This window comes from Rhinolophus ferrumequinum, chromosome 22 (genome assembly GCF_004115265.2).
Source record: "Rhinolophus ferrumequinum isolate MPI-CBG mRhiFer1 chromosome 22, mRhiFer1_v1.p, whole genome shotgun sequence".
Taxonomy (NCBI): Eukaryota; Metazoa; Chordata; class Mammalia; order Chiroptera; family Rhinolophidae; genus Rhinolophus; species Rhinolophus ferrumequinum.
The window spans coordinates 1,142,233-1,163,892 of NC_046305.1; the positions used below are offsets into that span (position 1 = coordinate 1,142,233).

Here is a 21,660-nt window from a genome sequence, read left to right on the forward strand (position 1 = left end):
GGAGCAGGGAGCACACACAGTCCAGGAGGCTCCATGGAGGAGGTGGCATGAGTCTGTCTCCGAAGGCAGGGTGAGAGTTAGTACGTGGTGAGGGTGCAGAGGGGGCCGTATCAGCCTCAGCCGACGGAAAATTCAAGCTTGGGCCTTTCACTGCCCTTTCCGTTGTCACGAGCATCATTGTCCCCTCGTCTTCCTTTCCAGCCTCCTCCCAAACCTCAACAGTCTTCCCGGGCTGAGCTCAGCAGGCTCTCCTGCTCTCAGGGAGCAGGGAGGTGGCGCCCACGCAGAGGTGGATTAGCATGTAAAGGACCAGAGACAGAGTTGACAAGCAGAGGGCACCCGGTCACAGGCAGGCAGGACGGGGCAAATATGGATAAAGGACACAAAGAAAAGCACACAAAGTCACAGGTGGACAGGGGAGGACAGGTACAGACTCATGGGCAGACATATGAGCAAGAGGAGGACACGAACAGGGATGGAGATAAAGGGCACACCCAATAGAGTGATACCAGTGTGACAAACACCAGGCACACACAGAGCCGGATACGGCGGCCAAGTGCGGATGGATAGGTGGGAGGCGCCGCCGGCAGGGACGGACTCCGGTGACGCCCCAGATCCGGGAAGGGGCCTGAGATGCAGGGCCCCTCTGGGCCGAGGGGAAGGGATTAAGCTCAAGTACCCGGCTCTGACTTCCAGGGCCCCGCGCATCTTTCTGCCTCACGGGAGGCTGCCGAGGAAGGCCAGGCCCCAGGCTGGAAGCCAGGTGCGCTCCTGAGTGTGCACCTCGGTCACGGCGAGGGAGATCATCTCCCTCTTACGTCATCTTGACTTCAACTCTCAGATGTTTATTGTTAGGCCTGAAGTCTTGCTTCTTTCTGGCCCGCAGCCCAATTTCGTACAGGGCTCTCAGGCCCTGGCTCTTTTTGGGCTGTTTCGTTCCAACTCCCGCTTTCAGCCGACTCGGGGGCTTCGTCCGTTCATTTACAGATCATTTTCCCTTTAAGCTACTTTCCCCAATCCACCACCTTCCCAGACGCCCTCTCATTCCCGGCATCACTTGCAGTTTCTAAGAGCACTACATCTCCCATAAATCTCAGCGCCCTAGAGGCTACCCCAGGGAACTTCAAGTACCGAAATGCTCTTCTACCCGCCTCCGTGACTACCGCGGTGACCGATGGGGCTTGTAGTCACCCAGGAATTGTCAGGCGACCAAGAAAACCCAAAACTACTCATCCCAGGAGACCTCGCGCCAGAGGCGGGTTGCCCGTCTGTCTTTCTGCGCGCCCCTTAATCCTTCCTCGGACTCTAATTCCCGTCGTGCCTTGCACCGAGCTCCCTGCGGCGCAGAATGGGGTAGTGCCCTAAGTGTTCTCTGGGAGTTGTAGTTCCTGTGTCAGTGAGGCGAGGAGGAGGCGGAGTGAGTCGGCGGCCATTAGCTGTGTGTAGTTGCCCGGGACTGGGAGCTTAAGTGAAGAGGGAAGCCTTATTCGGGGGAATTCTGCCGTGGCCATGGGCTCTTGCCAGGGCTAGCCCTAGAGTACGGAGAAGGTGGACTTTACGGTTGCCCGCCCCGCCCAGTGGCGGGGCCCACTAGGCCTCCGGGCATCCCCGGTCTCAAGTAGGCCTCTTCTGCCGGCCAGGGCGCCCCAAAAGCGGGAGGCGCCATGTCGCTGGTTGCTTACGCCAGCAGCGATGAGAGTGAGCCGGACGAGGCTGAGCCGGAGGAGGAGGAGGCGGCGGCGCCTGCACCTGGGCCCACCTTAGGGGGCTTGTTCGCTTCCCTCCCCGCACCCAAGGGTCCGGCCTTGCTGCCTCCGCCCCCTCAGATGCTCGCCCCAGCCTTTCCCCCGCCGCTGTTGCTGCCCCCACCCAGCGGAGACCCCCGGCTCCAGCCTCCTCCCCCCTTGCCCTTCGGCTTGGGAGGCTTCCCCCCACCTCCGGGAGTGAGCCCGGCTGAAGCTGCGGGCGTTGGGGAGGGACTGGGATTGGGGCTGCCCTCGGCCCGAGGCCCTGGCCTCAGCCTGCCCCCCCCTGTCGCCGCCGCCGGGCCCCCCCTGGGGCTGCCCAAGCCAAAGAAGAGGACCGAGCCCGTGAAGATTGCGGCGCCGGAGCTGCATAAGGGGGATGTGAGTATCCGGGGAGGGCTCCCCAAAACTGCCCGTCGGGTGGGGGCATGGGCTCGGCCGGAGGAGGGACTCCCTCCTCTACACGCTGTCCCCGCCACTGGAGCCCCGGGACAGCGCGGTTCACTGAGCTGGAGTTGGCCAAGTTTGGGGCGTTAGGATGTTTGTCCGTGCAGGTTTCTCGAAGCTGGACTCGCCTGCACAAGGGCCACGTACCGGGCCCGGGCGTGAAGGGCCCAGGCCCGGGGACACTTGGTTCTACTTCCTCCTGTTGCATCTTCACCTCAGGCCGGGGTTTTGTGGGGTTTTGTCCTCTTATCCTGAGAACAGCATAAAATCTGGCACCCGAAGAAGTGACAGGAGGCAGGATCCTTGAGCCCTGGCTGAACACTGGAGACTCACCTTTTCCTTTGCCTGTGAACTTGAAAGCGTCAGGGTCTGGAGGAAAAGGATAGGAGGCCTGCATCTCTTTGGGAGGGGAGTTGCTGAGGCTTTGGCCCTTTCCTTCACTTGTGAAAGACCTCCCGGGAGATAACCTGACTTCCAGATGATGAACAGGTGTTGTCGACCAGGTGAGGTCTTAGCTGGTACAGGGCAGAGTGGCTAAGAGCTGGGTCCATCCAAACTCCAGGTCGGTGCCTCAGTTTCACCATTTAGGTATTGTCCAGCCTAGGTGAATTAGGGAGCCTGGGTACTCTTTCTAGAAGAGGCAGCCGAACTGCTGTTTTCTGGACGTTGGAGCAGGAGCTAGAAGGCCTTTTCTGGAGCGAGTACTTTGGGGATACGGAGACACTGAGCCGAGGGCCAGGTAGTACTTTGGGGATACGGAGACACTGAGCCGAGGGCCAGGTAGGTAGTGGTTTAGAGTTCTCCTGAGCTCTTTGTCTTCTGGAAAGTTGACCTGTCGGTGCCTGGCTCACCTTTGGTAACCCTCCGAGAGACGGTTGTTCTTACCGCTTTTCTTGAGACATCCCACTCTGCCCAGGGGCCATTTCCACTCCTGGTACTTGCGGTCCCCAGTTCCTTCCCCACAGCTCCTCATGTTCTCTCCCTCGCCTCTTTCAAGTCTTGGCTTGAAAGACATGTTCTCAGGAGGACTTCTAGCTTTTCCGTTTACATTGCAACCTCCTGTCACCCATTCTTCCCCACCCCCTTCTTTGTTTTGTTACCTCCATGGCACTCGGCATCCAACCCACTGTATGTTTGCTTGCCTCTCTTTCTGCTGGTTTGTGTGCTCCACGAAAGCAGGGCCTAGCGTTTATTTTATTCACTGCTGTCCCCAGTGGTTAAAACGATGCCTGACACGTCCTGAGTACCACCTAAATATTTTCTGAGTGAATCAACTCGAGTGGATGCGGATTATTCAGGGAAGCAGGTTCCAGAATGTCCCTCACTGTCCTGTTCCAAACCTTCTTCCGTATTATTCCCCTTCTTTCTCACCTAGGTCTGTTACTTTTGTCTGGGATTCAAAAAAGCCTTCTGTTGCCCCGCTCAGAGGTACTCGGCCTTGATTTAATCCGAAACAAGGGACAGACAGGGGAAAACAGGTTCATTTCCACGGCATTCTCTTTTCTGTCCTCTTCACAGTTTTCCTCCCAAACTTGACCTCAGCCCACTTGTGACATTTGGGGGAAGATGGCACTGTGCGCCAGCCCGCACCCTTCCACAGTGACGGGCAAAGGCTCACTGCTAGGTCTGTGAAGGTAGAACACGGTGCTGGTGGAGGCTGCAGACGCTTCCATTTAGGTTGGTGGCTGCAGTGGCAGGAAACGCTGAGGACTCCTAACTCCATCCCTGCTTTGTAAGTAGAATTCACTAACTTCCTGGGAACTGGGACACGGACAATTACAATTAAGTCACGTGCTAGCCCTTAGCTGGTTCGGTTTCCCGTGTTCTGTTCCAGTTGGTGTTTCTGTTCTCTGAACACGTAATTCCCGGGGAAGGGAGGCCTGAGGGAGCTCAGGATGAGCAGGTGACGGGGACTTTGCCTTGAAAATAGTTGTGTGTCCCGCCCCCCCAGCTCTAAGCCCCACTGGATCCAAACTTTGTGTCTTGCACTTAGTAGGCGCTTAGTACATGTTTGAAAAAATGAGTTAGTTTTCCTTAAATAATTTCCCTGTGGAGTTTGGTGCTAAAGTAGAAGTAATTAACTCTGAACTCTTATTAATTAATTTAATTAAGTCAATATTGAGCTACTTCTCTGTGTCAGGAGCTAAGAGTACAGTCAGAGTCAGAAGGACCTTATGGTCTTTGGTGGACACCGTCAAGACGATAGATTTTAGGGCACGTCAGACAAAGCCCAGGATAGAGCTGGTGCCCGGGGAGACCCCAGTGCAGAGGTTGGGGGTGCTTCCAGAAGGAGGAGATGTCTGAACAGAGCTGAGACCGATGAGGAGGAGGTAGCCAGAGGCACAGGGAGAGGCAGAGCGATGAAAACGCTGTGGGGGAACCTGGAGTGGGCAAGGCACAGTCCAGGGGCCCATGGGTGGGCGCGGTGGTGAGAGATGGGGCCGCAGAGAGAGCTGGGGCCACGTGATCGCGGCCGTGTATGGGATGCTGGGGAGCGTGAAGCGCCTTCCAGCCTGAGTAAGAACCCTCTGATGACAGCGGGAGCAAGGCTGGCAGGCACCGGGAGACATGAGGGCTGCCTGGGTGAGCGAGTGGCCGGGGATGGAGGCAAGTGGAGGTCCGTGTCTTTGGGAAGCAGAAGTACGAGAGTAAGGGACTGACTGGATGTCACGGGTGAGGCGACGAGTCAGGGTGGAGCCCCTGCCTTTGGCTCAGGCAGCCAGGAGGGCAGTGGTGCCATTTAGAGGGGAATACAGGAGGCGGAGCAGACAGGGATTGCATTTACCTGCTTGCAGGTATCAGAAAGCGCTGGAGCTGCCTCGCGTGGCAACGCCTCCTGCTGTGCCCAGGGCTGGGAAGGGGCCTGGGCCAGGAAGTGGAGAGCCGCGCAGCTTCTCGTTGCGCATTTTCTTCTTCCTGTCTGTCTGCAGACCGCTTTCCTCTGCTGCTTGCTTAGCCTTCGTTGCAGGTGAAAGATGGCCACTCATACCTCCTTGTTTTTACTCCCTTCCTTTTGGTGATCAGCCCAGACTAAACTACAATCTTAGTGCCAGTCCTAGTTTTCCAGGAGAGATTGGTTTGCTTTGGGTCACTCATCAATCAGCTGCAGTCAGGGGACAGGGTAATACCGTATTCTCTCTCCAGGTGCCAGGTCAAGCTCCATGTGAGGAGTCAGAAATGGCCCATAAAGGGGCTACCCATCCTCCTCTGTCTCCTCTTACTCTTCTTGCTGCCACCCAAGCCACCTCCAGGTATTGGTCCATTGTCGCTTTCATGGGCTTAGGGGAGGCTGACTCTAAAATCAGGAGGTCGGAAACGCAGATTGGAAGAGTAAGTACGGGAAGAGTTTCCTGTCAGAAGTGCATTCCAGAGCAAATAGGGATTTCGGCTTATCTGCCTGAGTATTACCCACACTTTCAGATTGTTGACCGAGATAATGGAAAGTTTGAAGCCGCGGGATTGAGGTTTCACCGATTTGGGTCATTTCTGCTAACCAAGTAAGGAAGAGCTGACTGCAGCGGCTCAGGGAGGGGAAAGTGCGCGGACACTTGTGGGGCGCCTCCCGTGACTCTAAGCTGAGTGTCAGCCCGCGTTTGCAGATGGGGAAACAGGAGGTAGAGGAGCGCTGATTCGCCTGAACCCCTGTATTTGCGTGCAGACAGGTTTTGTTCTGTCTGAAAGACAGAGCCTTGGGCCAGCGGCAGGGGAGAGCCGTCCGGTGCGGAGAGAGAAGGGGCAGAGCCAGCGCCATCCTGCCGGAGGCGGGTGTCAGCGCCGCGTGCTGAGACCCACGAGTAGACAGAGTGGATGCGTCCAGCTCGTGGGGATCATGGCGGAGACGAGTGTGGGGGTGACTTGAGGTTGGAGCCTGGGGGTGGTGGCGGTGTGCGTGCCCGCGTGTGTGCATGGGTCTGTGTGCACGTGTGTGCGTGACGTGTGCACATACCTGCTGCGCCTGCGCCCGTGCCCTCACTTCCTCCCTGGCTCCTGGCCACTAATGAGTGCTCTTTGGAGGGAGAGTCTGTCAGAACCAGAGCCTGGGAAGATAAGGGGAGGCCGCCGTGGGGAGTGAGGCTCCGATGGATGAGAGATCCCACTGGGCCCGGCTTAATGGAAAATGTCTGTTTCCGTTCTTGCTCAGCAGCCCCGGGGGGTGTGTGTCTTGTCACTCTTGGCAGCTGGAGCAGAAAGGACAGCGGTGGCCATTGAGGTTCAGGGCCTGTGAGGCCCGAAGAAGTGCAACGCCTTCTTCTGAAGAGATGCAACCAGTTGGTGCCTCCCAGACGGGGGCGCCAGTTTGGCTCAGCGCTCAGCTCCCCTCCCTGTGCTCGGCCCCGTCTCTCGGGGCCCGTGGCAGGTGCCCCCGCTGGCCATAGGACCCCGGGAGTTGACTCCACAGCCTCCTGTGGAAAACAGTTTGGCAGTTCCTCCGAAAGTTCATTAGAATTGCCGGGCGATCCCGCTACGGAGGTGAAAAGAATTGGAAGCGGCGGCTGAAACAGACACTTGTCCCCCAGTGTTTCGGGTGCACTACTCCCCGTAGCCACAGGAGGGCAGCATCCCACGTGGCCGTCGGCAGAGCAGTGGACCAGGGTGGGACGTGTACACAGCGGACCATTCCTCAGCCCTCAAACGGGAGGAGGTTCTGACATGTGCCGCCGCGGGGATGGGCTTTGAAGACTTTGGGCTTCAGTAAGTAGTAAGCCAGGCACAGAAGGGCACAGTGCTGTATGATTGCACTCGTGAGGTGCCCAGAGTAGGCAAGTTCGGAGGGAAAGGAGCATAGCCGTCACCAGGGGCTGGGGGCTGGGGCTGAATAGGTACAGTTTCTGGGATGATGAGAAAGTTCTGGAAATAGTGGTGATCCTTATACAACATCGTGAACGTACTTGATGCCACTGAATTGTCCACTTAAACATGGTTAATGTGGCCAATTTTTTGTTACACGTGTTTTACTATGATAAAGAAGGAACCCCGTTATGTGTGCACCTCTCGCCATGAAGGAAGTTCTGCTCGGGTCTCAGTGGAGTGCTGTGTGCTCAGGCTAAGCCCACTGCTTCCGGCACTTCTTGATAGAAGTGGCATTGATTTTCCTTTGAGTGCTCCCGGCAGCTGTACCCCCTGCCCGCCCTCCCCGCTCCCTCCAGGGTGACTGGAGAGCACAGCGCTTATCACTTGGATTACTCATCTCCCTGCCTTTGGGACTCGACACCGAACTTTATTGTCTTTTCTGAAGTGTTCGGATAGTTCCTTCCCAGCTCTCCTGTGCGCTGCGTTCAGCCAGGCGCTGCCTGCCCAGAAGTGCTGCGTGGTCTCTTCACAGCGACCAGTGGGTCCCGTGCTCCCAGCCTCTTCTAGGATGGACTTGACTCACGTTCTGGGGCCCTTATTCTGTTTCCCCACCTCGCCACCCTGAGCTGCTCCGTGGCCCCAGGTCCATGATGGACTGTCTCAGCGCTCTGTCAGCTTTAAAGAGGTGAAGGGTTATCTCTACCCCTGCTTCACAGATGAGTAGTCATGACTTAACAGGGTTTAGGGGCTCAGCAGTTTTCAGGGTCTTATTTTGGTGTTCCGTTTTAGGGAGCCTGTCCGACTTGGTGCCCATGACGAGATGGTTTATAATGGGGTTCAGTAGATTCCTGTAAGATGTTCAAAGACAGAAGGATGGGGAGTAGCCACAACAGTGCCCGAAGTCCAGAAGTAACGAGGTGTCCCTAACGTCTCTGTACATTCGTCTTCTTATTAATGTGCTTTTAAACCCGAAACTCAGGCTGTCAGGGTAATGGAAACACTCTGTGACATTTAAAGAGAAATTGGATTTCCTTCCCACAGCTGATCTGGTCTTAGTTCTATTAGCCGTAGGACAGTTTGCCTTCACTTTCACAGTAGCCATTGTCTGTCTGGCACAGGATCTGAAAAATAAGAATATGCTTATACAGTTTTATAAATGTGATCGTCTCCAACTTGGATAAAGTTTATTTTCAGATCATTTCCATCGGATCTATTGCCTAAGATGTTCAAGTTTAACTGTGCTTGGGGATGGCTTGAGAAGCTTGTGTGGTCCAGAGTGAGGTGTGTGGTCTGCTGGGAGGGACCCGGGTCTTCCTGGGAAAAGATGGGAGGTGGTCAGGAGCCCCTGCGGCAGTGAGAGTTTGGAACAGAGAGAAAGGCTGAAGACGCTTAGGCGTTTGGGGCGTAAGGCTTTTTCTCTGGATGAGTTTGGCAGACCAGAGAGAACGATAACCTTGCACTCTGTTTAAGATTTTAGTTTGTGTACATTTTCATGCATAGTGGCTCATGCAGTGTCTAGAACATCTTCGTGAGGTGGGTAAGTGCTATTTCTAACTGAGGCTTGGGGAGTTAAAGGGCTTACTGGGGAGTCCCCCAGCCAGTAAATAATAAAGCTGAGCCTCAAAGCTGTATTTCTGATTGTGTGCCTGGTGCTCTCGGCCGTGTCCCAGGGATCTCGTGCATCTCAGGCCTGGCAGCCACGGGCAGCTCAGCACGGCAGCACGGTGTTGCCCCAGAACCTCGGAGCCAGAGCTGAGGCGGCTGTTGTTTATTGTCCCCGAGCCTTGCTTTCCTTACCTGTGACGCTGACATACTGATGCCTACCTCGAAACATTACGTAAGGACTGAATGGAAGGTAGTAAGTTGCCCGACACACAGTAGGTACTCAGCTGCTACCACCCACTCTTATCGCCCACATTTAAGTATCCAGACAGGATCCCCGTGTGGGTGGTTTTCAGACATTTGGCAGCAGCTGGTAGTTGAAATCACCGTGTGCTGACTGCTGTGAGGCAGTCCTGAGTTCTAATAAGGAAGGGCCTTTGCTGTCAGAGTGAAGGTGCGTGCACGCGTGTATCTGTGCCGTTTCCATAGCCGGCTTAGTGATCCTGCCCCACCCAGCGTGGGACGTGGGGACACAGAGCAGCGCAGCAAGGTGAGATTCAGCAGGTAGCCCCCTCTCGGGAGTGTTGGGTCGGGAAGTCCAGAGTGCAGGCTGGGGGAGAGGGAGCGGCGCTCGCGACATGTGACACAGGTTCAGGGAGAGGGTGTGCGTGAAGGAAGGCACAATGCTTTAGGGCGTGTTTGGACCCCGCTCTGCCGGGGCTCCTCCTGCCTTATTGTAGTTATTTGGGTTCTTGTCATTCTTCTTCCTGGACTGTAAGTTTCTTGAGGGCAGGGCTTTTTTCAGGTCATGCCACACACGGAAGGTCTTTGAAGCACAGGAAGTGCTCCAAGGTTGTACCCCTTGGAGGCCAGCGGGCCAGGACTCGACCTGCCCCGAGCCCTGTGGGCCGAGTGGACCAGTGTCACAGCCTGACCTGCCATGGACACCAGTCGGGAAGCCCTGTCTACAGTACGTAGCACAGAGTCCTGCATAGAACAGCTTCTCAGTCACGACGACGAAGAGATCCTGGTAGTAGACAACGCCGGCTTGGTGGGGAGCTTGGCGGGGAGGGGCTGGGTCCACGGAAAGGGCGGGGAGAGGGCTGGAGCGGAGTCCTGCCCTGTCACCTGTGTTTACAGACACCCAAACCACGGTCCTGAGAACAGGTGGGAAGCTTTGAAGGCTCTTGCTGTGGAGATGGATTTTAAAAACACAGTGTTAAAGCTTCCTGGTGATACGCCGTGCATCTTTCTGAGAGTCGAAGATGCTAAGGAACTGGTTCTGAGCTAACAGTGGAGTTGCTTTTCAGAGCGAGAGCTTGTGGAGAAGCAGTCCTGGGGGTCAGAGGGGTAACAGAGGGCGTCCTGTGCTGCCCAGACTGTCACAGTCGTTCGTCGCTCGCTCGCCTGCCTCCTGGACGCGCACAGCTGTCTGGCAGACAATACATCATACTTGGAATGGCTTTCTCCAATGGCCTTGACCTTTAATGCCTTGTAGAAGAGTAGTTAACACACCGCTTGATCCCACTGGAGATCCCTGGCCCTGTGGTTCGGTCGTCTGTACAGTGGTTTTAGATGTGAAGCTGAGACTGGGTGGGATTGTGGCCCAAATCCCGTTCACCATCCAGTGGACAGATTTATAGGCAGACACATGCACACAGCCTTTTCTTCCATCAAAGATTAAATGGAAGGAAATAGTTTTAATTTAAAGAAACAGAAATTGTTGCCAACAAAGCTGTGCCACAGGTCGGGCGGGGTGGGGGGACCGGGAGGCCAGCGCACCCCGTTCTCTGAGCCTGCTGAGAGCAGGAGGGAGGGAGCTGCGCTGCTGGGCCGGGCCCCGGGGCACGGACGGTCCCGCTGCCGTCGGTCCTGTCTGCGTGCCTCCCTGCATGTGTTTCCTCCTCTGTCCTCCACCAGTGAGGCCTTACTCCATTTCTTTTTCTCTTAGTCAGATTCCGAGGAAGATGAACCCACAAAGAAGAAAACTGTCCTTCAGGTAAGCGTGGGGACATAATAGAAGCCATTTCTCCTCTTCCCGTATTCCCCCCGAAGATGGGCTTGAGACGGCAGCGTTTCCCAGTGAGGCTCTGAGGACCGGCTCTTTAGGTCTGACGTCGTTTTCCTTGACAATATCCGACCGTGTGCTTCTCTGCCCCCCGCCCCCCGCACTGTCCCCTGGCTTCTGTGTTCCCTCTCTTACAGGACAGGTTGGGGGGGTAGGGGCGTGGGCTGGAGCGCAATCTGATTCATTACTTTCCAGTAAGAGGATTTCTTCGGAAGGGCAAACAAATTGGTCAAAATGATTTAGGGAACATCTGCATTTTATTTGTTAAATTTAAAAAAATTGTTCAATTACAGTTGACATTCAATATTATATTTGTTTCATCTGCTCAGACACTTACGTAACTCACAGAGCTATTAGTCTAGTGCCCACCTGGCACCACAGAGTCCCCACAATGTTATTGACCGTTCCCTGTGCTGTGCTTTACATCCCGAGACTGTTTCATAACTGCCAACTTGGACTTCCTAATCCTTTCTCCTTTCACCCCGCCCCTAACCCTCTTCATCTGGCAACCATCAGTTTGTTCTCTGTATCTGTGAGTCTGTTTCGAGAACATCTGTATTTTAAAATTACCCATCTTCTCCCTGTCTCATTCTTAACCTGGACAATGAGCGCTGAAATAGCACTTACTGTGTACCAGGCACTGTTCTAAGTGCTTTAGTGGCGTTTAATTGATTTACTCTCGTAAGTGCCTAAGTCATCGTGTTCTCATCATCCCTGTGTTACATGGGAGCAAACGGCTTAAGGAACTGACTCAAGGTCAGACGGCGGGGGCAGAGCCGGGGTTCAGGCCCAGGGATCTGCTGTCATGGCCGCTGCTCCATAACCGAGACCAGGAGTCCTGACCTGGCAGTGCCAGCAGGTGACCTTTGCTGCTTCTCTATTCCTCCATGTCCCACGTCCTGCATTCGGCTCCCAGGAGTCTCTTCCTGTTGCACCCCGCACGTGGTGACTTGTACACTCGCTGACCTCGTGGTGATCACACGTGGTCCTGCCTGGAGGTTTCAGGTGTAGATGCTGAAGCTGCCCCTTCCCCTGACTGTTAAGGTGTCACTTCCACCTTAGCTGGGAGGTCTCAGAAGGACAATCATGTGGAAGTTAGACAATTTTCCCCACTGGTGGTGGGTGATGAAGGAGTCATGGAGGAAACTGCCAAGCTGAGACCGAGCGGGCGTCGTTCCTGTTGTCAGAAGGGCTTCCTGGAGGAGGCGGGCTGGCATCTGAGAGGTGGGGGGACACTGGCTTATCAGAAGGCAGCCCAGGGAGAAGTGCAGTCTTCCCGATGGTAGGAACACATAAGTGGTAGGGAGACTGAGCTGGTCAGCAGGGTGAGGACCAGCACTGGCGAAGGGACGCAGGTGTGACCGCAGGTGTCAGCTGGGAAGCCGAGCCTTGCCAAGGCAGCCTGCGGGTGTGCTCCACTCAGCCCCCCAGTCTGCCTCCTGCGACCCTGAGCCTCAGGTCAGCTGGGCTAGAGGGACCTCAACCTATGCACACATAGCCGGGAGAGGAGCCCACTTTCCCGTGAGCGGTTTTGCCTGGACTGCTTGACCCAGAAACAGTAATTTATGTGTTCTGGGTGTTTCTTGGCCAAGAGGCTGAAGCGCACTGGACTCCAAGACACAAGGTGACACAGTGACCTTATTCCATTCTCCATTTTCAGGCTGGTGCTTCCTCAGCCCTAGTTAGGTCTGGCTGGCCCGGGAGCATCCAGAAAGCCGGACCCAGGGGTTCCTCTTAGGGGAACCTTAGAACCAGCTAGCGTACACATTGATCCATTAAATGCTTGAATCGGGCATGAACAAGCTGAATGCACCACATCTGTAGGGCTTTCCTGGGGCAACATGGGACTCGTGGCGACACGTGTGAACGTCTCTCTTGGACAGCACCTTGTCCTTGACTTTGAGTAGCATCCAAAGGAAGCAGCAGGTTCCCACGAAGGGGAACCTTCAGGACGGGGACAGGTTGAGTGAGCAGCTGCAGAGAGCCCTGGGCTTTTTGGGAAGAAGGGTGATGTGAGAGGAAGAGCGTCATGTTTGCCGAACACAGAATTAGGCACGGCTCGGTGGCAGAGGGAGTGGGGCTGGCTTGGGATGGAGCCGAGGAAGACGGATGACGTGTTACCTTGGGAGAAGCAGCAGCAGAAGGGCCTGGGGCAGGAGGGGTTGGACCACGTTGGGTGACCGTGGTGGGAAGATGGCAACAGGGCGTGAGAGTTAGGCTAGAGCACATAGCAGTTCTCGTTCTGTGGTCGGTCAGTAGTACCTGTCCTAACATAGCGCCTGTCATCTTTCTTCCCTCCTCCCCAAAACCCGGGCTCACCAGGGATCCGGTGAGGGGACTGGTTTGTCGGCCTTGCTCCCCCAACCTAAAAACCTGACTGTGAAAGAGACTAACAGGCTGCTCCTGCCGCACGCCTTCTCCCGGAAACCCGCGGACGGCTCCTCTGACACCAGGCCCCCCAGAACAGCTTCTAAGTCCAAGCCGTCTGCCCTGGCGCCCGTGGTGGGCACCACAACCACCACGCCGTCACCCTCGGCCATCAAGGCTGCTGCCAAGAGTGCCGCCCTGCAGGTGACGAAGCAGATCACGCAGGAGGAGGACGACAGTGATGAGGAAGTAGCCCCCGAGAACTTTTTCTCCCTGCCCGACAAGGCTGAGCCTCCCGGAGTCGAGCCATACCCCTACCCCATCCCCGCTGTCCCTGAGGAGCTGCCTCCAGGCACGGACCCGGAGCCGGCCTTCCAGGACGACGCCGCCAATGCCCCCCTGGAGTTCAAGATGGCAGCAGGCTCGAGTGGGGCCCCTTGGATGCCCAAGCCTGGGGACGACTACAGTTACAGTCAGTTCTCCGCGTATGGCGCCGCCAGTGCCGCCGGTGCTTACTACCAGGTGGGTGGGGATGGCGTGGCGGGCGGAGAGCTCGGAGCCCGTGATGTGGGCAGTTAGCACCTTTCCGGCGTCTGCTTTCCTATACCTGTGCTGCCTCCAAACGGCCTACTTTTGTTCAGAACAATATTGGGCTAAAATTTCCTGAGTCTTGAAGTCTGACCAGTAGGACCATGTGAGTGACCCCTTTATTCTGGAAGCAAAAGCTCACCTGGGAGCTGGTGGGAGATGCAGGGAGAGGGCGGGAGGGCGCGGTCTCCGACCTTAGAATCCTGGATGGCCTGCGCGAACGTGGGTGACGGCAGCGAACCGTGGCCTAGGCTCTAGCTGCTGTGAGCCCAAGAGGGGTTTCTGGAGACGCGCAGCACTGAGCACCCAGAGGGGAAAGGGTGGGGAGGGGCGGGGAGGGGAGTCACAGGCCGTTGAAAGGACTGGAACAAGGTCCTGGATAGCGGAGGGGGGCCATCACCTGGGCAGTGAGGGAGGAGGAGGTCTGAACCCCAAGCTCCGTGAGTCGGCAGACCCCTGACCCTCTCGCGCCTCAGGCCCCGCAGCTGTTAGAGGCGATGGCAGTGACGGGGTTGCAGGGAGAACTGTCAGCCGAGTGTGGTGCCCGGAACGACAAGTGTGGGTGACGACAAGCGTTTTATTCAGATGTTTAGTGGTGTGTGTGGCCTCCGAACGTGAGTATAGGATGCCAGGTTGTAAACGGGTTTAAGAAAGACTTTCCCAGCAGCCAGAGCCTGCCTGGTGGGAGGGTCCCAGGAGGTGGGCCACTTAGAGCAGTGGTGGCCCAGGAGAGGCGGCCGGTGGCCCGTCCCGGCAGTGCAGAGGTCCTGCCCGCTGGGGCGACCTTCAGCCACCGCGGCCCGGAATGGTCGGTGTTCATCTTCTCTTCATTCTGGGCCTGGGTTCAGATCACAGACGGAAGTGTTTCCCACATATTTGCTGTTGGACTTTCTTGTATCTCCTTGTATCCTGGTATCTGACCAGAGGCAGTATAGCTTCCCTAAACGTTGTGGAGGAAGGAGGAAGAGAGTGTTTTGATCTCTTGAGCGAGAAAAGATGCTCTTTAAATCTAAGAGACCACCGGTTTACATCCTGCAAATGACTAACAAATTGGAGGCAATCTGTGCGAACGAAGGCACTTTAAATACCCCAGGGTGCCCTGCAACTTAACGTATCTCATTGTGAATCCAGTTGGCCCTTGGACAATGTGGGGGTGCGGGGGCCAGCCCTCCCCTCAGCCCTCGGAAACCTTCTTGTAACTTCTGATTCCCTCAAAACGTAACTAACAGCCTACTACCGGCCTGCTGTTGACCGGAAGCCTTACCAATAATGACCAGTGGATGGACACATACTGTGTATGTTGTACGTATCACGTATTCTTACAATGCAGTGAGCTAGAGAAGAGAAAATAGTGACAGACGTGGGAAAAGCCACATACGCAGCTCAAATTCATGTTGTTCAAGGGTCAGCTGCACTTTAATGGGAAACCATGCTCCAGTCGTGTTGGGTTTCCATAGATTCTTCTGGTTCAGTCAGTATTAAACCTTACTTCCCTCTTGGCTCACTATAAAATGCATGTTCCTAGAGAGGCGTTACTTTGGAGTTTTGGGCAAAGGTGGAAGGATTGGGGGAAGTGTGACAGGGTGGGGACCGGTTATCAGCCCAGGGGCAGCCTGGCTTGGCCCCCCGGTCTGTACCTCCTCTCGGGGCCACAGTGACGTGTGGACAGCACACCCCTAAGGGGGACCTGAGCTGAAAGTCTGGTGACACACACCTGTTTGTTCCCAGCTTTGGAAACCCCGTACCGCCAGGCAGGGGCTGGTTGCCCATCGGGTCTGTCGCCCCCCTGCACGTTCATTAGTGGGGCTTTCCCAGAGTCCACAGTGGCGCGGCCTCACTTCACCCTGCTCACATCGGGGCTTACTGGGGTGTCACGAGCAGGAGGAGCAGAGCTGGGGCACGGTAGATGGAAAGGGCGGCATTGCTCTCGGAAAGCAGCCAGGGGCACAGGCGCAGGGTGTAAACGAGCAGGAGAGACTGTCTTTATCTCTTGTCACCTGTTCCTAAAAAGGACCCACCTGTCTGGACGGCGCAGACCGTCCAAAGAGCTGCAGGGATCATCCGGGGAACTGGGGGCGAGGTCCTTAGGATCTGTGCCTCTCTGGTCGGTGGTGTGGGCGTCACACTGCCCCTGTGACGAGGGTTTCCTGTCCCCTCTCCACTGTGCCCTCAGATGCTGTATTTTTCCCTCCTTGGCTGCAGGATTATTACAGTGGTGGCTACTACCCCGCACAGGACCCAGCCATGGGCCCCCCGCAGGAAATCTCCCCAGACGCCTCCTTCATCGATGACGAAGCAGTAAGTTAACAAAGCGCAAGTGACTTTCTTTGACCCACAGACAAATGGGAAACTAAGGGACAATCTGAAGCTAAAAGATTCCTCTTTATCAAACTATACACTCAGTGAGGATTAGGCGCAGTAGCATATAACAGACTGCAAATGACGGCGGCTCATACATGAAAAGGTAACTATTTGCCTCAAAAAAGAAGGCTGGACATAGGCAGGCCAGGCACAGCTGGTGGGATAGCTCCACCAAGTTGTGAGGGATCCAGTGCCATCCTGATCACTGCTCTGCCATCCCTAGGTTGGGGCCTGTGTTCTTAGGGTCGGTGATAGCTGCTGAGGCTACAGCTGTCACTCCTGCATTCCAGCCAGCCCTCTGCAGCAGCGTGGAGCAAAAGAGGAGAGACATTTCTCTCCCCTTTTAGAGACTTCCCCAGAATTCCTGCGTTCACTTCCACTTCTGTCTCATTGGCTAGAATCTGGTCACATGGGCACATCTAGCTGCAAGGGAGCCGAGGAAATGCAGTCTTTTCTGTTGGGTGGTGACATGTGTAGCCAAAACGTTGGGTTCATTCACATGACAGGAAAGGGGAGAATGGATTTGGGTGGAGGGGCAGCAGCCTCAGTTAATAGCCCTTGTGTTTCACGTAACTGAGCTCCCCAATCTCAGCACAAGGGAGATGAAAACCACCAGGCCACACACAGGATATGAAGGGCTGTCTCATCTGCAGGGATGTCGCCGCCTGTGGTGGGGGTTGGAGAAGCAGAGGATGCTACCCTTTGCACACAGCTTCTTGTAAAAACAATTATCTGTGCACCTGTGCACAGGAAGGTGCCCATCCCTTTGCACACTTACACCTGTGTGGTGTCCACTCACCCTCCTGTGCACGTCCTTGGCAGGTTCCATAGTCAGGCCCTTTTTGTCCTAAGCCTGGGAGGCAGCAGGGAGCTCATCCAGGGGCCCAAGTTAGTTTCTTGTGGGGAGAGTGACCCCAGCGGCCTCCTGATGCTTCGTCCAGGGCCCAGGGCTCACCGAAGTTCCGCAGTGTTTGGATTTGACTGCTCTGCACCCACATCCCTCCTGGGCATGTCCTTGGGTGGCTGCCGTGAGTTGCGTGGTCTGTGAGGAGGAGGAGGGAGGAGAAGCGGGCTCCTAGAAAGTGGGCCAGGCCTTTTCTTGTGACACCCTCTCTACCCAGCTCCATGTTTTCCCTCGCTGCTCTGGTGTGGGGTCTGCTGAATCGGTGCTGCCAAACCAACGAGGAGGCACAGACACGTACAAAGTACTGATTTTTAGAGGACAATTCCTACATGTTTTACCCCGAATTCTTAATCAGATACAATTTACATGTAGTTAGAGGATGGCGTCCTACCAATGGCCACGCTCCCTCGTGTTTGGAGGTGCCTCCTAGGCCTCCCTTTCCCTGTGTCCAGGAGAACTGAGGAGCCGGCCTCGGGCCTCAGGTGGAGAGCATGCCCAGAGGGCAATGAGGCTGCAGCAGGACAGGCTCCAAACCACCCGTAGCCTCTGGCTCCTTGCCGACCTCTCCAGTCCCCACTCAGGTCCCCATTCCTGCTTTGTTTCTCCTTTTCCAGTTTAAGCGGTTGCAGGGCAAGAGGAACCGGGGGCGGGAGGAGGTCAACTTCGTAGACATCAAAGGTGACGACCAGCTTGGTGGGGCCCAGCAGTGGGTGACCAAGTCCCTGACGGAAGAGAAGACCATGAAATCATTCAGCAAAGTAAGTGGCAAGGTCGGCTGGCTTGGGGGCCCCGCAGCACACGTGGCCCTGCTCCCACTGGTGCCGGCGGCCGCACTGGGCCTGGGGAGCGCCCCTGCCTCCACTGCATCCAGACAGCAGCCGTTTCCCATCTCTGATGCGCTGTGGCTCCGCCCTGGACGGAACCCACAGCCGCTCACGCTCTTCCTGCAGCCACCCCGTCTCCAGCCCTGCTAAGCGGGGACGTGGCTCAGCGCGTCTTTGAGGTGTGGGCACCACAGCGTCAGGAGTTGGGGGGACAAGGGTCCTAGCCTCTGAGTGTGCAGCCCCTGCCCTCGCCTCTCCATCGTCTGCCGTAGCTGCCTGCGGTCCCTTCTGGTGCTTTATGCTCACGTCCCCCACCACTCCCGCCTCGTCCAGGCTAGCTGTCTCAGTCAGGAGAAGGCACGCCTTTTCATCTAGTACTGAGTGCAGCAAACGTGGACGTTTATGGGCCTGCCCCGGGGAGCATGGGGGGGCCCTGGATTCCAGCCCAGCACCAGCAAGGCCAAGGTCGGGCATCTCATTCGTCCTGCTCCCCCGTTGGCTCTGCTCTGTTCTGTGGCCATCTGCACCCCAGCCGTTTGTATGAACTGAATGCTGGCGGTCACACAGGACAGAGCAGAGGATTGTGGTCAGAGCAGCACAGATCCATCATCGCTGCCCGGGAAACCACTTAGGAGCGCCTGCTCTGCTGGCTGTGGGTCGGGAGGCATCACCACGTGGTAGTGACTGCTGCAGTGCCCGTCGTGGGCCCGTCGTGGGCCTGCGTCTTCTATGTTTGTCATCTTGAACTGTCATTAAATGACGTTAAACAGCAGCAAGGGATTGGACTTTGCTGTTGTCCCAGGTCCAAGTTTTCTTTCCACCATCTCATTGTGTTGAGCTAGAATTTTAAAACAGCAGGAGACGCGTTTCCTGTCCTTGTGGAGTTGACAGCGTTGAGGGGAAGAGATTGAAGGACGCTCGCGTGTAAGCGACCACCATGCAGATAGATTACATGAGCGCCGAGGCGACTCGAGAGGCGACTGGGTGGTGGGGGGGGGGGCTGACGGGAAGCTGCTGGTCTGAGGCAGCGCTGCGGGGGACAGGAGACCCGCGGTGAGCGCCCAGAGCGCACAGGCTCTGACAGTGACTCATTGGCGTCCGAGTTCTGTTAGGGGGCTGTGCCCGTTCCAGGTGGAGGCTGAGATTGGAGCGGTGGGCTGATGGCGAGAACCCCGTCCGGGGAAGCTGCTGGCAGGGACTAGAAGGGCTGGGGGTTTCAGCCCAAGGTGATTGATGAGGGAGTGTTTGGAGCGCAGGAGGCAGGAGGCAGGAGGCAGACTGGGCATCTGGCCTGGCTGGGGGCGGGGCTGTGAGGAGGGAGGTTGCCAGCGCTCAGGCACTTACCCCGTTCCAGACTGACCGCAGGCCGTGCAGCTGCTATCGAGTGTCCACTGTGGGCAGAGCCCCGGGCTGGGTGCTGCGGGGGTGGGGTGGGGACCAACAGATAGAAGACACACCCCTGACCTCAGAGCATTTCCAGTCTAATGGGGTATTACCAGGCTATTTCAGGCAAGTATTCTGAGCTTGCGCTTTTTGCATAATGGCTTTAATAAATAACTTCTAAGTTCATAGGCACAGAAACGGCTCCAGGCTCACTTTTCTCCCCCAGGATTTGGACTTTGTTGCTGGTTTCTCCCCAGTGTTGCACCACCTGGGCACATGAGGAACGTCTGTGTTTCTTCCTGTGGGTTAATGATTGTTTTCTTCCCTTGCAGAAGAAAGGTGAGCAACCAACAGGCCAGCAGCGGCGGAAACACCAGATCACATACCTGATTCATCAGGTGAGAGCGCTGAGGACCTGGCCTTTCCGCAGGTTCCCCGGGAACCTGAAGGCTGAGATCTGGGCTAGGAGCCCAGGTGCGGGCACCTGCGCCCGGCAGGTGGCCCCCTGTTCTCCATGTGGCCACTAGGGGGAGACGTATCCCTGAGAATCACCCACTGCATCAGTGGCACTTAGATGAGACTCAGGTACAGGGGCCCAGGACGTACACGTAAGAGGGGCGGGGAATGGTTGACCACAGGGTTCTTTTAAACAGCAACTTTAATAATTAAAAACTGTTTAAAGAAAAACTTGGTTCACCAACTTTTAGCAAAACATCCAGCGATGAGGAAGTTGGTTTTTATGGTGGGAAGCGTCAACAAGAATAATGCAGAATACAGATGATCCAGAAATGTCTTCAGGAATTAGACCGTGTCTTGGTATTTATCTGATAGGATCTGGTAGCTTTCGAATACTCATTCCGTCATTAAACAACTCTCTTTTTGAGACGAGTTGTATGAAATGTGTCAAAGGTACCGACGGGGAGAAGACTCCTGGGGGGGTGTCTGCTTCTCAGGGATTTCAGTGGCAGATCTGGCTTTTGCTGTTTTTGTCATGTTTTTACCTTCCTTTTCAGGAACTCCTTTGTACTCTTTCTTGTTATTTGCAGGAAGATTTGGAGGGTAGCATCTTTTTTTAAACCCAAACTCTTATCCCCCGACCCCGTTCCACGGGAAATGAGCAGGCGCCTGACGACTTTCATGGGGTGGGGTGGTGTCTGCATTCCCAGAATGCACTGCAGAGCCGGGACCTGTGGACGTCAGAGGGGAGGCAGGATTCTGGCCCCTTTCAGGCCGTCTCAGTGGTGTGTTTCTGGGGCCCCACGTACACTGCATTCAGCACCTCAGCAAGCCACGTGTCCCCACCAGGATTACTGCCTGGTGTCCTGCTTGGATCCGTCCATGTCTTTGAGGCCGTTCCCTCCCACTGGGCTGGCCAGGTACCCACGGCAGCTGAAGTGTCACCTTTCAGATGCCAGATTCTAGCTGTCATTTGTTCATTTCCCACCTGAGGATTCCAGTTTGCATTCTAGCAGCTGAAGGTCCAGAATTCTTGAGTTTTTATTCTGCTTACCCCGTCAGCTCCCTAGAGAGATGTCTTCCCCTTATGCTTCAGGAAGAGAAAAGGGGTTTGCTATTTGTCCGTAACGGTTGTGATGGGAGAAAGATTTTAAATTGCGCAGCTTGGGGGCCAGAGACAGGTCGGAGAGCCCCGGCTGACTGGTCTTTTCTCGCTGTAGGCCAAGGAGCGGGAGCTGGAGCTGAAGAACACGTGGTCGGAGAGCAGGCTCAGCCGCCGGCAGACCCAGGCCAAGTACGGGTTCTAGGCCCCAGCGCCCGGCCTGGGACCCCGCTTCTTCCTGAGGACCCGGCCTCGCCGCTGTGAGGACGGACACATTGGATCAGTTTTTCTTACCGCGAGTCAGAAGACTAGGCTCTGTCTCAGCTGGCAAACTCGCGTGATGCTCGCAAGGGCCGAGTCCTGGGACGGGAGCTTTGCCTCGCTCCCCGTTGGATGTGATAAAATGTTGAAGCCCTCCCTTCGCCTTTTTTTTTTTTTTTTTTTTTTAACCAGGGATGTCTTGAAATAAAACATTCAGTCTGACAGATGCCACCTGCCCTGCCCCCTTCCTACTTTTTCGCATGGTCTCCTTTTCCATCCTGGACACCCGTCGTCTGTCATGCGTCCCTGGGCCTCGGTGTTGACCTTGTATAAAGCACCCTGCCACCCATCGGAGCTGCCTGGATGGTGGCTCTGCTTTGTCCCCTGTACCCACCTGTCCATCGAGGACCCAGGAGTTGCATGGACAGTGTGAATGGAGCAGGGGCCTGTGACCCCACGAATGGGAAATCATTGCCCTTCTCAGGTGTCGTAGACGACGGGGAAGTCAGGAGGTCTTCTGTGACAGGGCAGATTGTTAGGACAGTCCGGCAGGAGCAAAAGTGGCGAAGTGACTCTGGGCAGATCCAGGGTTACGTTGGTCGTTGGCCTGGACTGGCGCAGAAGCTTGGCATACAGCCTGGGGGCTCAACAGGGCTCCTGGGAGGCTCCTGGGCCCCCTCGCCTTTTGCTAGTGAGGGAAGGGAAGGGCGGTGGTGGGGTCCGTAATGCCCAGAAGTGATGGGATGGAGGGCAGGGCTCAG

The 21,660-nt window shown here is 56.0% G+C and overlaps 1 protein-coding gene across 1 annotated transcript; it reads left to right on the forward strand.

The window, feature by feature from the left end:
* The first annotated feature begins 1,422 nt into the window (after positions 1 to 1,422).
* PRCC (proline rich mitotic checkpoint control factor) lies at positions 1,423 to 21,110 on the forward strand. Its single transcript, XM_033092965.1, has 7 exons — positions 1,423 to 2,126; positions 10,537 to 10,584; positions 12,976 to 13,542; positions 15,811 to 15,906; positions 17,488 to 17,631; positions 19,413 to 19,478; positions 20,757 to 21,110. Exons 1-7 carry the CDS (start codon positions 1,665 to 1,667, stop codon positions 20,841 to 20,843), a joined length of 1,470 nt encoding a protein of 489 aa, XP_032948856.1. The 5' UTR covers positions 1,423 to 1,664; the 3' UTR covers positions 20,844 to 21,110.
* Positions 21,111 to 21,660: the final 550 nt, after the last annotated feature.

Bases quoted from the DNA above. Each gene is read 5' to 3' on its own strand.
- PRCC (XM_033092965.1), top strand. From the start codon at position 1,665: ATGTCGCTGGTTGCTTACGCCAGCAGCGATGAGAGTGAGCCGGACGAG. The intron at 15,907-17,487 runs GTAAGTTAACAA...CTCCTTTTCCAG, and splicing joins CCTTCATCGATGACGAAGCA to TTTAAGCGGTTGCAGGGCAA. The intron at 19,479-20,756 runs GTGAGAGCGCTG...TTCTCGCTGTAG, and splicing joins TCACATACCTGATTCATCAG to GCCAAGGAGCGGGAGCTGGA.